The sequence below is a fragment of the Sycon ciliatum genome, chromosome 1 (assembly GCF_964019385.1).
Source record: "Sycon ciliatum chromosome 1, ocSycCili1.1, whole genome shotgun sequence".
Taxonomy (NCBI): Eukaryota; Metazoa; Porifera; class Calcarea; order Leucosolenida; family Sycettidae; genus Sycon; species Sycon ciliatum.
In genome coordinates this window covers 91,319,128-91,334,653 of record NC_088643.1, presented here as the reverse complement: position 1 = coordinate 91,334,653, position 15,526 = coordinate 91,319,128, and the positions used below count along the sequence as shown (strand labels likewise).

The following is a 15,526-nucleotide window of genomic DNA, read 5'->3' as shown; positions in this document are numbered from 1 at the left end:
CTACAGCCGATCGATGGACTATTTTCTAGCTAGTTGAATGCTGGTGTAACCAAATTCCAATGGTGTGCGTGAAGGCTTTTTTATTTTTATTATCAAATCCACTCTGATTTTCCCACCCAATATTCACCTCCACCAGGGAGGGGGTTCAAAGTACTTCGTTGAAGTACTAGTACATGGCATCAAGAGTGCATAACTCCCCATTATCGCTATGTACTCTTGATGCCATCAAGAGAACATTTTGGAAACAGTAAGTAGGAAACCGTAGCAGATCGATAAAATAATCATAATGCAATGGCCCACAGTCCGTGGCTACGTAATGCAGGCAGCGCGCTGCGCCAGACCCAATAATTATGCAGAGGTGCATACTCCTGTAGACCCTTGATGGCATGCATTGTGATCATTTTACTTCCAAAGCGACTGTAGGATGTGTGCAGACAAGGGATGTACTTGACCGCATGTGTGTTGCATCACTGACACAGCCTGGTAGTATCACAATGTGCAGTGATGATGTGGAAATTCCCAGCACTGCAGCAGTGTGCTGTGCTAGGTGGCTGGTATACACAGCAGTAGGGAAGATATTAGATGATTGTGCAACACAATATAGCATGCATACGCAAAATACTCACAGCAGCAGCCAAATCATCATAAAGAAGGCGCGGTTCTAACATCAGGTGCAGAAGTAGATGCAGAATTGCAAGAACGAGCCCACGCTAAGACTTGTTGTCTACACTTCTCAACAGCATGCCACTAGACACCACATAGACCTACACACTTCATCACTTCATCACATGAAACTGCACATAAACCATTCATCGTACATATGAGCAGCAACTTGAAGAAAAAAGCAAGACAATGGAAAATAAGAAAAAAGACCAAAAAGCACTGGAGAAACGAGCAGCTCACAAGCAGGTGAGTAATTAAAGTTAGTTTACTAGGCGGAATAAAAAACACATATGAGCGGCGTACGTGTGCGTGGGGGGGGGGGGCTGCAACATTGCGTGCATGGAAAAGTTGATATAGCATTAAAAAAATACATTATTTTCATGGCAGGGTTGTGGAAACGCATAATTTCTCTAACAAAAATAGACAGCTCAAACTTGCTCTGTTATCTGTGCGGCCTCTCAAGTCTCCAGTTTAATCCCATGATTCCCAGTCCTGCACATAACAAGAGAGAGAGAGAGAGAGAGAGAGAGAGAGAGAGAGAGAGAGAGAGAGAGAGAGAGAGGGAGGGAGGGAGGGAGGGAGAGAGAGAGAGAGAGAGAGAGAGAGAGAGAGAGAGAGAGAGAGAGGAGGGAGGGAGGGAGGGAGGGAGAGAGAGAGAGAGAGAGAGAGAGAGAGAGAGAGAGAGAGAGAGAGAGAGAGAGAGAGAGAGAGAGAGAGAGAGAGAGAGAGAGAGAGAGAGAGACAGAAAGCGAGAGAGACAGAAAGCGAGAGAAAGAGAAGGAAAGCGAAAAAGAGAGTTATTTAGCTCATGTTTTCAGTACCATAAAGTACCGTTGATCTGCCCCCCCCCCCCTCCCACGTTGTGTTGCTTCCCATCTAGTTTTTCGGCAGGGGGCGGGAATTAGATCAAGGCTGTCAAGTGCAGTACAATGTACAACACGGCAGAAGATCAGGCCTGGCATGCCGGATTGGGCACATTTTCATCCTGCACTGGCACGCATTGTGTACATCAGTACATGCGTCGGTTCAATATCGTATTTCATTGTATATGCCGACGTCGCTCCACAGTACAGGCAGAAATTCGACAGGGGACGAATCAATGGTACTTTACAGTATTTGCCATCGATACATGGCTTCCTGACACTATCACCACCCCAGTTCTAGTCAAGGGGGGGGGGGGCGTAGGGGGCGCTGCGCCCCCTACTCTGATGGAGCGCCCTTCTACCCTGAAGCGCACCACCCTACTCATTTTTCCCCATTTTGTGAGTTTTTCAGTTCACACAGCAAAAATGTGGCCACAAATCGATCATTCCGGGTGCTCTGCGCACCCTCGTATGGCATGATTTTGTGACAAGACAAAAGTGGAACATGAAAATATGGGTGAACTGTATGTTTTCCCTACCAGCCCCCCCCCCCCCTGCAATTTTGTCCCGGCTAGAACTCTGACCAGTACAGTAAGTAGTGATCATCAAGTCTTGTACACACAGATTTCAACGAAATGCATCACAAGTATGAGCTTATTTTGAAATCTGGGTGCACACATCGATTTTTCTATCCAGGATCATACATTGCGGCCACGGATAGAGACTTGCAGTAGAGAGTTGATTGAATCCAGTAATTATACTAGTAATTAGTAAGTACACATTCACACACACACACCTAACCAGACAGCATACATGATGAATGATCATGCACACGCACGATATAACCATAGGACATGGCCTGGAGGAGCGCTGCCTACCTCGCTATCAGCCTGGTCTTCATTAGTCGCTGTGACATTCTGCAGTGTGGTATCTGAAGATACATACGTTGCCACGGAAGCAACACGAGACGTTGACTCAGTCATTGGCGTGGTGACCTTGGGTCTGTGCAGGGGTGAAAGACCCTCAGATGGATCCGTCTCACTGATTACTTCAAAATCACTACCATAAGAACTAGCTGGCGGACTGGTGACAGCTGATGGCATTAGTCTGCCGAGCAATACATCACGACCACTTGAATGTGACATTGCAGGAGTTGTATCCTGCGAACTTGCATCATCATTTATGCCCAGCACCACAATCTCAGAACCACTCGTCTCATCATTCCCAACAGCCGCCACCGCCGACCTATCGATACGCTGAGCTGACACAGCTGCACAAGTACACAAGCACAGACACCCAAACATCCAGACAAACATACTACGGTAAGTCCTGGTAAAATATCACACAGCACGCAAACTAAACAAAGACAGGAATAAGGGCGTACACTGAAGTCACAGCCCCAAGCAAGTTCTCGAGTACTCTTGTACTCTGAGCATGTACTTCCTCAATGCTCTTAATCCAAGTCCTACTTACACCCCCCCCCCCCCCCCTGCTTGCATACAAAAATCATGTACGATTTATTGTCCACTGGCAGTAAGCATAGAGATTAGGGGTGAAACGAGTATATCGAATACTCGAGCGCTTGCTCGAAAATTTGAAACGAGCGAGTACTCGTTTCGCAAAATACTCGAAGTATCCTACATGTATGTACAGTGTGTTTATATCTGTATATCAAGCACTTCTGTTACTCTGACTGGTACTGATGACCCATTCAAGCGCGAAATTATTGCTTGTCCATACTTACCAGCTAAAGACAGTAGTTCAGACTATTTCCTGAACTAGGCTGCATGCAAGACCAGGTGTACTACGTTGGGTGTTGCGAGAGTGTCACGGTGCAGTGCATTGTTGCGAGAGTGTCACGGTGCAGTGCATTGTTTTATGTTGTCAGTACATGTAAAATACTCGTACTCGCTCGAATACTCGCTCGTTTTTTTCAAAGAGTACTCGAGTCCCCAATTTTGGCACTCGTTTCACCCCTAATAGAGATAGAGGCTTGGCTGGGGGGTGCGCCATATTCACAAAGGGTGGTGCATATCCTCAATCATACATTCTTGTACGTCTATCATACAGTTGCGTTAGGTGAAATCTGACCTAAAGTACAAGCTGGCGCCCTTGACTAGTTCCGATGACATCACTGTGCTTGTACATGATTGTACATAAAGTTCTACAACATACGAAAAGCTCCTTTTGTATTCGTATGCTCCTGCGAAAGCCTGGGTCATACTGTATGCATGTTAATCATTTCCTGCACCCAGTATGGATCTACGGCTCTGTATGTCCAGTCTAGCAGGTGTACGAGTTGAGTCAGCTAGACTCAGGTCAGGCAGGGGCTCGTATGACGTCACAAATGCAGCACGCAAACCAGGTGGGGGTTACACTAACCTGGTGAGTCCATGGTGTCATGTCCATCACCAGCCTCATAGTCATCGCCTAGTGATGACGAGCTACTCAGCGTTGTCATGCCGACACTGCCGTCAGTTTGCTGCTTCCTCCGTCTGCTTGCCTGAGATGATTCTGCTGCTGCTGCAGTTGCTGTAGATACTGTTGTTGCAGGTGAAGATGTCGATGGTGTGTGCTGTCCGTGTGCTTGTCGTGTCTTCTGATGTGCAGTTTGCCGCAGGCGCCGAGCACGGGAGCTAACTGGTTTGTTTGGTGAGTGAAGCGACACTGGCGGTGGAGAGCTGCGCGGGCTGCTTGCATCACTAGACGACGTTTGTGGTGGAGATGAACAGTCAGTAGCTGTGTACGAATCTCCATGGGTACTGTCCGAATCACCTTCATCGTGTATTGTATTGGTAGTGGTAACATGATGATGCTGATGATGATGCTGGTGGTGATGATGCTGGTGGTTATGCTTAGCTGCTGACACTGATGCTGATGCAGCAGGGGCGGCAGCAAGGCCACCGCGACTAGACCTTGATACATCATCAATGCCAGAACAGGTATCATTCGATGTAGTAACACTTGCCATGTAGCTGGATGGAGTGGGAGTTGATGATAGTACGTCAGCACTAGCAGTAACACCAACATCACCAACGCACACTCTAGAAGTAGTGTCAGCAGATTCCACAGACACAGAACTCGTTATGCTATCGTTGAGAACTATCGGCTGCCAGTCTCCTCCAGCACCATCCCATCCTTCATCTAAACACACACGCACACAGCACAAACCGAGAACACACGCAAACGAGGACTGCTCATAAGAGAGAAAGGCATAACAATATACTTTTCCCGTTGACAACTTTCCCTCAAACATATGGATATACTAAAACTAGGACTCTTCTGTTCCAATTTTAGTTCGTGACTTGCAAACACTGGCAGATTTGCGCTTGAGAATGTTAGCGAATATCACAACAATACAGTCAACTTTGCGAATAACCACCCTCGGCTGTGCATGAAAAAAGAGTCGTTATTCGCGAGTTGCCGTTATTCGCGAGTTGCCGCTATTCGTGAGGTTGACAGCATGCAGTCAAGTGGTCACAGCTACACTAGGTCTGAAGATTGTGTCCGTATTCATGAATTGCTGCTATACCCGAGGTCGTTAATCAAGAGCTTGTTAGCTACATGTATACATGTTCAAAGCAGTATAGGTCGACATCAAAACAATGTTGTAGCGGTCTTGGAGTTCACACTACAGGCATATTTGCACATCATGCGGGGTTTCGGGTTCTTAGCACTCATGTGCTGTTGTACACTCCTGTGCATGTAGCCTGGGATAGCCGTGATGCAAGCCGACACACAACTGACAACTGTATACTGTACAAGGTGTGCACAGCTGTGCGTACGCTGGCTGCAAGTAAATCATGCCTTACAACACGAGTTAGGCAGCACTTAACTTTCGTGAAATAACACCCACCGAGAAAATACTAGTGCTGTAGCAAATGTTCCACAAGCCCGTTGGTGTCTAGGTTAGAGTAGGCTAACATAGGTTTGCTAGCAGAGTGGCATACCTAGGGTTGGAGGGGACACCACTGTTACATGATCACAGCCAAGTAGAGAGCAGATACAGGCTGCAGCAGCAGCAGCAACAACGAATACATAGCGAAAGCAGGCAATACTCAGTGGCAACCACACACATATACACACACACACAAAGTGTGGCACAAACTACTTCTTACCATCATCCCAACTCTCCAGGTCGTTTTCAACTGGTTGCAGAGCAAAGGCTTTCAGCGCTGCACGCCTATCATCATCCTACAATCAGTGTCCGTCATGATACAAACAATAGTTGAAAGCCAGGTGTTGACACAACAATAATAAAGAAGAAAACAAGAACAACAGCTCTCTTTGAAGGTGGGTGAGCCAGTGCAATTTCTAGGGGCAATTTTGACTGCTTTTTCTAGTTTATCGGCAAGATGGAGATGAAATTCGAACCGCCCTCTAACTTCCTTTAATCTTACTCTCACTTTCTGACAAAATATGAAAACGTTTTAGTAAGAAGTTCAGTATGACTCCATACTCCAACTGAACATGTACAAATAAACACTGGCTCCAGTGATCACAAATGAACAACAATGCATATAAATTCATAAGTCTGAGGGACTGACATGCATAAACAAGTCACACTAAGTTAGTGACTAAGTTACAGGCCAACAGTACTTGTAAAGTGGCAATTAGCAATACAGTACTTGAAATAGATGTAAGAGTCTGTCAAGACCCGCACAAGGTGTTACCAACTACTTGAGAGCTATCACCATGCCTACACCATTCAGCACTGACCTGTTTAAGCAGGTGAAGGCGGTAAAAATAGCGTAGCCAGAAGTTTCTTGGCTGGACTTGAGCAGGAACCTGTAAGCACCAAGTCAACAAGTACCAGTATTGAAATTGATCCAAAAATGAAGATGAACAAAGAAACAATATTACCGGGAAGCTGGTGTTACCAGTATGTTGCACACAAAGGAAACGCTGTGAACGTGCTGCAGCAGATTTTCCCGTGGCAGGTGAGGGAAATGGATGAACATCGCAGCAAGGATTAAACAAGCAAGGTAAGGTAGTATATAGTGGTACAGTAGGTATCGGTTATAGCGTGGGTGTTTGAAAAACGACTTTCTATTCTTATTTCCGATATTTCTTACACACGATAAATCAAGCGTGACATATCATGTGCATGTGCGCAGAGGCAGGAAGATCATCGTACATGCAATGACTATGTAGTGTTACGGTGCATGCGGCTGGTCATAGTCACATAGTCTTACCATGTGGCTATGCAACATGAGTAACATGACCACAACAGTTGAACCTGCAGCACTACGACCCAACGCGAGTCAGATCGGAACTGCATTGGACGGATATTATTACTACAGGCGATATACTTTGTACTAATCTGGTATGTTTTGCTACACAAAGTCCATTCTTAGGACCGATATATTCTACTGTACGATAAAATTGCTTGTAAGAATAAAAGTGCACTTGAAATCCATGTTATGATTATGAAAACATGAGAGTTCATTCTTGTAGGCAGTATATTCTTTTACACGACCACGCTATAACCGATACGCACTGTAATACTGGCTTTTCAGTTATCCGGTCGCCAACTACTTGTAGAAAAAAAGCATGCCCAAGAGTTCATACCGTCACTCAACACACCATCACCAAGAGCACGGTAAGAATTGAATCTCAAAAACATCGTTTAACGTTCAACGAGAAAGAGAAAAGTTACCAGTATGTTATTCCTTCTCTCCTCTCTCCTCTGTACTAGAGAAATAAAGGACGTGCATGTGATGGCAGGGTCGCTAAACTTTGAGACCGCTAAGTAGGAAAAACTGCAAATCTAAACTTCGTCATACTTTCAACTCTTACTTTTGAAACCCAGAGTGTGCAGCTGGAACGGGTTGCTGTCTCAGCGAAATTCCTGTATTATATCCTACAAGTAGCGGTGATGCAGTGCATAGAAGTGAGATTTAAAGCTCCAGTTGCGTATACAACTCGAATGCGAGTTCATGAACTACTTGACCGTACACATGCACTGTATTTCTGCATGACCTCTTGATTTTGGTACATTGAGAGAACAAACTGACTTACTGAACTATGGAGAATGGAGATTAGAAGATACATGTCAAGTTGTGGATTTAGTAGAATGTGCTCTTGTCTATTGACGGTTGGTGGTGCGTCTTCGTTTCTGTGATTTCAGTTTTCAGTTTTCTATAAGCCTTTCAGCGGGCGCACATCCTTGGCTTTAGTTCTCAAATATAGTACAGACTTGGTTGGATCAGTAAGGTTAGTTAGAATATGTCTAGAGAGTCTTAGTAGGAGGAAGAAGGTTTAATGGTGCACTTCCCTGTTCCAGAACCCCCTCCCCCGAGCCGAAAATCATCATCACTTGAATGTAGACAGATTTTCAGAGCAGTGGGAGATGACAGTGACGTGCCTCCAATGAAAGCTGCTTGTGTACACGTCATGCCCCTACCTCTGGCTGAGGACAGCCAAGCTATTGTGGATCGTTTCAGTCTATATGTGAGCTTTCACAGTCAGACAGAAAGTCGTGATCGTCAGTGGGCAGTAGTTTGCCAGCGTCGAACATACCGTTCAACCAATGTGGGACCTCCATTATCCGTGGTCGGCTTGTTAGTTGCTCTGGATGATCCGCCATCGCTTGTTGGGCCTTTGTGTCCATTGGACAAGAGGAAAATCTGTCCGAGCACAGTGGACTATGAGATGAAGTTTCAGGTTGTCCACATTGAACCAAAGCAGCTGAGAAGGTGGGAGGCTCCTTATGGCCCTACAAGTGCTGCTAATTGCAAGATTCGGCATCAGCTACTGCCTAATGCACCACATGACAAGCGGAACAAGGATGTGGTCCAATGCAACGAGCGTCAGCTGGCACCACTGCAAGAGCGAGCAAGCAACAGGTCAGATGCCGACAAGCAGAGCCGCGTCGTCCCATCCTCCAATGTGCCTGTCAAGTACATGTCACCAAAAAGCAGACAGGTCCGCCTGTACAATGCCCGTACGCAGCGCAAGTCAGCCAAGCGTGACTATGAACGGCTAAAGCATTTTGACTTCTTGCTTTCTCAGGCACAGACAGCAGACATGGAACATGTGTGCCAAACAATTAACAAAGAGCACAAGCAAGACCTTGAGAACGTCATAGCCAGTATTGACGATGAAGGTGCACAGGCTGATGTAAGGCACACATGGGAGAGGGATGTTGCCAGCCGTGCAATGTTCTTTGGCGACCAGCAGAAGAACTCGTCCAGTAGTTGTGACAAAAGGTGGTCAATGATCACCTACCGGATGGCGCTGGCTGTATTTACCAGAAGCAGGTCTGTGTATGAAGCTCTTCGTAGCTTTGGGATCCTGCAACTTCCAAGCGTCAGATCACTGCAGACATTCACCGGCGTCTGCAACGAGAAGCCTGGTTGGTGTGAAGATTCAATGATCTCCCAATATGAGCGCTACAAGAGGTTTGCAGAGTTCAAGCAGAAAGAGGGTTGCAAAAAGCCTCAAGCGGATGGTATACTGGTTTTCGACGAAGTGAACGTCATATCCAAGGTATTATGGAATTCGTCGTCTGAAGAGATATACGGCCTGTGCATGGACGACGAAGACCTTGCTGGTTTGCGTGACCTCTTCCAAGACGTCAAGTCCACTTCAATGGCACGCACACCGTATGTTCTTCAGTTCATTTGGCGAGATCTGACAAGTGAATTTTATGTCCTTGGGCCCTTCTTCGAAAGCTGTCGACAGCAAATACATGATGGCTTGTGTTTTCGACTGTCTCCGCCTATTTGAGGCATAGGGGTTTGAAACCAGTGCTCTCGTTTGTGATGGTACATCAACAAACTTGTCAATGCTGACCATGTGCACATACATCCATGTCCACACACAGACACCTGTGTTGTCTTCAACAGTGCACGGATACAAGACTCACCAAGGTGGCATGAAGTGTGCGCACACTTTGCTTCATCAGGACTTTGGAGATCTCCCCTGTATGACTGTCCAAATCAAAACTGCTACACCAGCGCTCAAAGTCAGCCACAGGGTCTTCCGGTACGCCAGCAGTGGCAACAGGAACAAGACAATCCAAACGACAGTGATCATGAAGGCAACAAAAACAAGAATCAGAACAACAGAGCAAAGAGTTTAAAACACCACTGTCAAGGAAACTGTCGGATACATGAACGCAGTGATGACGTTCTGGCAGTGGAAAACAGACATGTAGAACAGCAATGAAAAACTGCAAACGTGCTCAGGAAAGATCTAGCAATGGGAATTGAAAACACACACACACACACATACACACATACGTACACACACACACATACGTACACACACACACACACACACAGCCACAGCCACAGGAAGCACCGTACTTGTGAGCATTACCTGGAGTTGTTAGGTAGGTCTCTGGATCCGTTTGAATAGCTTCTAGTTGAGCCTATGCGGGGAAGGCAAGCAAACAATACCATAATGATAATGCAAAATCAGTGATGTTGAAAACTGTCAGCAATATTTCAAGATACAGCAAAACCTGTGAGGGCGATGACACTCATAAGGCTCAGAGGACCACTACAACCGTTGGTCATTTCTACTAATGTGAACCTGGATAAAGAGACCACCTGTACACAGTGACCACATTTCGAAGGTCCCTTGAGCGGTCAGCTTAGGCAGGTTTTATAGTAGCACGTGCATTAAAAATAATAGAAGCCCAGTTAAAATTCAATGAGAAATTCCTTCAGTAATTCTCTCTAGTAACTCATGTAAGTGATATTGTTCAGAAACTTAAAACAAAATGCACAGCCTGGGTGTAACATACATGAAAAAATCACTTGGACACATGCCGGTACATGTTGTTAGTTTGACAGCATGAAACAAGGTGGAGGACAATGTGTTCGGAAACAGTGACCTTACTACAACCATCCACGGTTGGTAGAGTCCCGGTCCGTTGGGACCATCTGAACCATATGGGTGTTGAACCCGGTTCTGACCCTCCTTATGCTAGGGGAGTTTTAGACTTCTCCTAACGTCAGTCGTGCATTCTTTGTTCGCTCCTGGATGTCATCCTGATAGTCATGTAGCTACTTTAACCTGAATTGTTTCCGAACACAGTGTCCTCCACCTTGTTTCATGCTGTCAAACTAACAACATGTGTGAACTATAACAAGGTTTATCTAATACTAGTATTGTACTAGTATTGTACTAGTATTGTACTAGTATTGTACTAGTATTGTACTAGTATTGTACTAGTATTGTACTAGTATTGTACTAGTATTGTACTAGTATTGTACTAGTATTGTACTAGTATTGTACTAGTATTGTACTAGTATTGTACTAGTATTGTACTAGTATTGTACTAGTATTGGGCTATATAATACCATCCCGGTACATGTACTACAGGTACTGTTGTCGTACATACCTGTTGCCTGTCATAGGCTGATGATGTCACACTGACGTCATCGGCATGTCCATGCTGCACAGCGCCTGATGGTGCACCTGCACAATCACATACATTGTACATACGCCATCAGCCAATGTACATTATGTATGTGTACAGTGCCAAAGTACTACTGTCTGGTGCCAAAGACACCGTTCAGAGCAGTAGTAGCCAAGTCCATTATTTGTCTTGCGCCATTGTCTATTGTACTCGTAGTTGTTGCAAGCGGTTGGGCCACATTGTACACACTGGTACACTATACAAGTCATGTACTTGGTGAAATTCTAGCCTGTTCATCCTTCGGCGCATCATTGTTCAGTGCTTGGCAGTACTGAAGTCACATGGCTAATGTTAGATGAGTATCTCCAGTCCAGGTTGTCCCTTGTATACAGAGCCAGCACTATTCAAACTCGATATCACCACTCCATCAAGGCAGGGAACAATATGTTTGGGCAGGGTCATGTCAGCACACTAGCAAAGGCGCAATGGCTCGGTCAGCGTTAGGCTGGTTAGTGTATGGAATACAAATCATGATTCCAAGGGGCCAAGAGACTTCAGGCACCATTATCAAAATGTCAGAATGCCGTTGACTCCTTACAGATTATTATTATTATTATTTGAGGGATTCCCCAAAGGCCGAAGCCTAAATCTAGGGGGTCTCCGAGAATAAATATACGTGTACAATGCGTGTACAATGCGTGTACAATAGGGTGCAATTCTTAAAAGGAATACATAACACAGGAATACTTCAAGAACATGGAGAGAGAGGAGGTGGGGTATAATCTTTGGTTGCTAAACAGTCATGATCTCGTGATAGCAGATTGGAAGCAGAACTTCATCCAGTCGTACTTAGTAGAACTAAGAACTCACCATGATGAGATGTGCCAGAATGCGCTCTCTGTGAATGCTGTGCGCATTAGACCAGGTATCCACACAAACAGCACACGATGTTAGACATGCCCAAGCACAGGGAGATATGACATGCCATGAGCAGAGGGAGATGCACACATGGAGATGGCCAAGCTAGTAACACTTTTCAGCACAACACACTTGTAGCCTGACTGAACTCTACTGTCCCTAGCAAGCACAATACATGTCATACAAGACAGGTAGTTAAATTCTACCTTGCGGAATCCATATTAATTCAGGTGTGCGAACATTAGAGCAGGACTCCAGGTGACAGCTAATTTAGTAATCCGCTCTGACTGAATACGAATGTACTGGGTATATCACATGAGACTATAACCTTCACAGAGGCGAGGATGTGGCACTAAGGTGTGAGTACGTACAGCACATACAAAGGTGTGTGAAACGCAACATGTGACAAGTAGCCAGCTAGACAATGTATAGCTGCTCACTTGTAATGTTAGAAGAGCAACTTAATCACTAGCAGTACCACAGTTCATACCTTGGGTTCACCAAACGGAGTGTCAGCATCTCCATTTATGTAGTTTGTAGTGTCCTCGGAGACTGTCTTACAAAACTCGCCCACATCTCTCTTCACTATATCCAGTGCAGCAACAGACTAAACAACACAATACACCCACACACGCATCGCACGTGCACACACACACACACACACACACACACACACACACACACACACACACACACACACACACACACACACACACACAGAGTAATGTATGTAGACACAGACCGTTGGATTAAACATTCTCCGGCACAGCCAGATCGGAGTTCATATGACACTGACCATTGTATCACTTGGATGCATATACTTATTTTTCGAAGTACACTGGAGTGGTTTCCTTCATTCAGATAGTAGGGTGACGTATCAGCCGATAGTCACTAGACTGGACCCTCCCGGCCGGAGACCCACTACTGCCGTACTGGTACAGAAAAGCGCCACTGGCCCACACTAGCACACCACATGAGAAACCTGAGGAACCTGCCACCAGGTGCCATACAGAGTGTGCAGCTCGGATGGGTTGCTGTCATGGTGAAATTCCACGAGTATATCATTTTAGTGAAATAGTGTGCGTACAAGCAGGATTCAAGCAGATCTCCTGCTGCACAACTGCAGCTCAGTTGTACGCTCTACACCACTTCCCGCCGCATTTCGACACCAACTACAATGTAATCCCGGAATTCCGCCGCGACAGAATCCCATGTAGGAAAGTCAAAAGCTGCTGCATACTGTGGGTTTCATGTACTCTTACCACAACATAAAAACACTACCCCAACCTGAACAAGCATAGCTCTACTTGTGCTTACATTGTTGACGGCTTTCTCGAAAATTGACCACATCCTTGTGTACAGCGCGTAAAGATGATGCCACTGCACTCAGTAGTAGTTGTCAGTACTCACCGTAGATCAGTACTACTACTAGAGTAATAGAGAACTATTGGCAACCACCACACGCCAGGCAAACAATAGCAGCTACAGTTGCACCTGACAATACTATAGTCTGCAACACTCTGTATCACACCATCATCACTGCGTGTGACCTTCCTATAGTCCACTGCTATAGTCAGCAAATCCAATCATGCCCGAGTCAGCAATAGGCAATCTAGGTTCTCCGCGCACAGCATCCTGGTGTTATGTCAGGTAGTAAAATTACATTTAGCATTGAGTGTTGGTCCACAAGATCAACTACTCAGACATAACACGTTCAATAGATCAGCGTCGAACTCGCTCTTGTTCACTTTGAAAGCTACGCAGAGAAACAGAGATGGACCAGGCCTGCTTGTCGAGAGGATTCGCAGGTAGACTTCTCAAGATTCCAATAATGGAGCAACAGGAGTAACGTGGGTTGCTCGACAATGACAGTGTTGGAACTGGAAGCCAAAAACTCCCGAAGTTATTAATTTTTCTCTTTGTGTGAGAGCTTGTCACTGCACCTGCCTGCAGGGTTCCAACTCCAAGAGAGTAACTCAGTCAAGGGCACTTCGTCCACCTCTTCACAGTCAGTTCAGTCTTCACTCACTCAACCTCGAAGTCAAAGTCAAACAAAATACGACTGAGAGTGAGAGACACACTCTTTCATGGCATCAATCAGGGAGTAGTAAAATACATGTATTTTACTACTCCCTGGTTCTTTTGAACTCTTTGAGTCTGAGTGATGATGTACGACTAGTACGAGTTCGAAACGTTCGTTCGTACGAGATCTACATAACAACTACAGTACAGTAGACTCTACACATTTTCACTTACAAAAAATCTGGGACGAAAATGTAGAAAGAAAGATTTAATAGTATTAATTTTTGGCAAAAACAATCTCAGAATTTGAGATTGTCTTTCTGGTACATGTGCATGAGATAGTATTGTCCATGTAGCAGAGTACCAGTATAACAATGGCATCTAGCCTCGCACGAGGCATATGTCCTCAAGTGCAGAGGCCCTGTGCCTCACTCTTGGTGCAGCAGGTGCGACACAATACCTTCAAGCACTTTCCAGGAATTCGTAGTGTAGCTTCAAGAAAAAGAATGTTTGAATTGCAAGAAATTGTTGACAAAGTAGTTGGTGTACAGCGCGTTTGCAAGCGTCCCATTCCTGAAGAAGAGAAGTGGCATGTGAATGCACCTGATCCGACACCTGATGAGGCACGGCAGGAGAACCGCCCCTTGATCTATTTGTGTAATTGGTCAGTCAAGCTTGTGGGACCAACACTGCAAGAGACCGACGTGGTGAAGTTTGTTGTCTCAATGCCAATGAATAAGTTCGAGATTGAGCAGTACTTGACGTTACTGTATGGATTGGATATCATCAGAGTCCGCACGGCCATCTATCATGGAGCAGTTGTAGCTGATCAGCCTGGCAGCCGACGGGTAGCTTTCGAGCCATACTTCAAAGTGGCATATGTGACGCTACGCGACACTATGTTCAAGTTCCCACCACCGCACAAGATGTTCCCAGAGCACTTCGAGGAGGACTCGCCGATACCAGCACCCGCACTGCGTATTGGCTCTGATGTCAAGATGGGTATCTATAACTACGACTATAGAGCACACGTGTATGAAGCGCAAAGGAAAATGGAAGATCACTATCTAGAGGAACCACCAAAGGGTGTACGCTGAACAAACTTTAAGCCTAGCACCGTTTTAAGAACATTCATAAACAAACATTTGGAACTGACCGAAACTCTGTATGCGACGTTGTGTGCGTGTGTAGTATGACGTGTGTGCGTGTGCGCGTGTGTGTGTACACGCGCGCCCACGCGTGGGGTGTGTGTGCATGCGTGCGTGTCTCAGTGTACATGTCTGTATATGGGTCGTGTCTGTGTGTATGTCACTGACCAGAAAAAGCCACTTCGAAAAACTTAAATCACCAGCGAGTCGTAAAAGTACGATTCCTGGCAATCACAGCACACGACAAGTTACTATGCCTGTGACTGTGGCATGGATCGCTATCACCATCTTCTGTGATACCTCAGTGCGCATCGTAAGCTTGTGAAGAGTGTGTGTGTGTGTGTGTGTGTATGTGTGCGTGTGTGCTGCCAGTTGGCTCGACTAATGGGTGGACAGTGAAAGTTCAGTAGAACGTACCCTGGATAATGCACACAGGGGGTATGACATACCTTTCACTTTGTAAGATCTTAGAAGTAGCGACATTGGTGGTGTAAGTAATGAAGTTGGCTGCCCCTACGTGTAACACACACTTCCTGCCG

General features: G+C 45.7%; 2 protein-coding genes across 2 annotated transcripts; one reads left to right on the top strand and one right to left on the bottom strand.

Moving 5' to 3' along the window:
* Positions 1–252: 252 nt before the first annotated feature.
* Positions 253–13,906, bottom strand: LOC135806438 (mucin-5AC-like). Its single transcript, XM_065320617.1, has 11 exons — positions 13,135–13,906; positions 12,308–12,424; positions 11,770–11,806; positions 10,882–10,958; positions 9,852–9,903; positions 9,397–9,509; positions 6,246–6,314; positions 5,645–5,720; positions 3,909–4,670; positions 2,405–2,796; positions 253–1,155 (listed from the first exon to the last, which is right to left on the bottom strand). The coding sequence occupies exons 1-11, from the start codon at positions 13,165–13,167 to the stop codon at positions 1,135–1,137; spliced, it is 1,749 nt and encodes a 582-aa protein (XP_065176689.1). The 5' UTR covers positions 13,168–13,906; the 3' UTR covers positions 253–1,134.
* Positions 13,907–14,122: 216 nt separating this feature from the next.
* On the top strand, positions 14,123–14,994 carry LOC135806437 (uncharacterized). Its single transcript, XM_065320616.1, has one exon. It carries the CDS (start codon positions 14,214–14,216, stop codon positions 14,934–14,936), a length of 723 nt encoding a protein of 240 aa, XP_065176688.1. The 5' UTR covers positions 14,123–14,213; the 3' UTR covers positions 14,937–14,994.
* The last annotated feature ends 532 nt before the right edge of the window (positions 14,995–15,526 follow it).

Excerpts from the sequence above, each read along its gene's own strand:
- LOC135806437 (XM_065320616.1), top strand. The coding sequence starts at position 14,214 with ATGGCATCTAGCCTCGCACGAGGCATATGTCCTCAAGTGCAGAGGCCC.
- LOC135806438 (XM_065320617.1), bottom strand. The coding sequence starts at position 13,167 with ATGTGGTCAATTTTCGAGAAAGCCGTCAACAAT. Across the intron at positions 10,959-11,769 it reads TTCTGGCACATCTCATCATG|GTGCACCATCAGGCGCTGTG; the intron begins GTGAGTTCTTAG and ends GTGATTGTGCAG. Across the intron at positions 9,904-10,881 it reads CAGCCTATGACAGGCAACAG|GCTCAACTAGAAGCTATTCA; the intron begins GTATGTACGACA and ends TTCCCCGCATAG.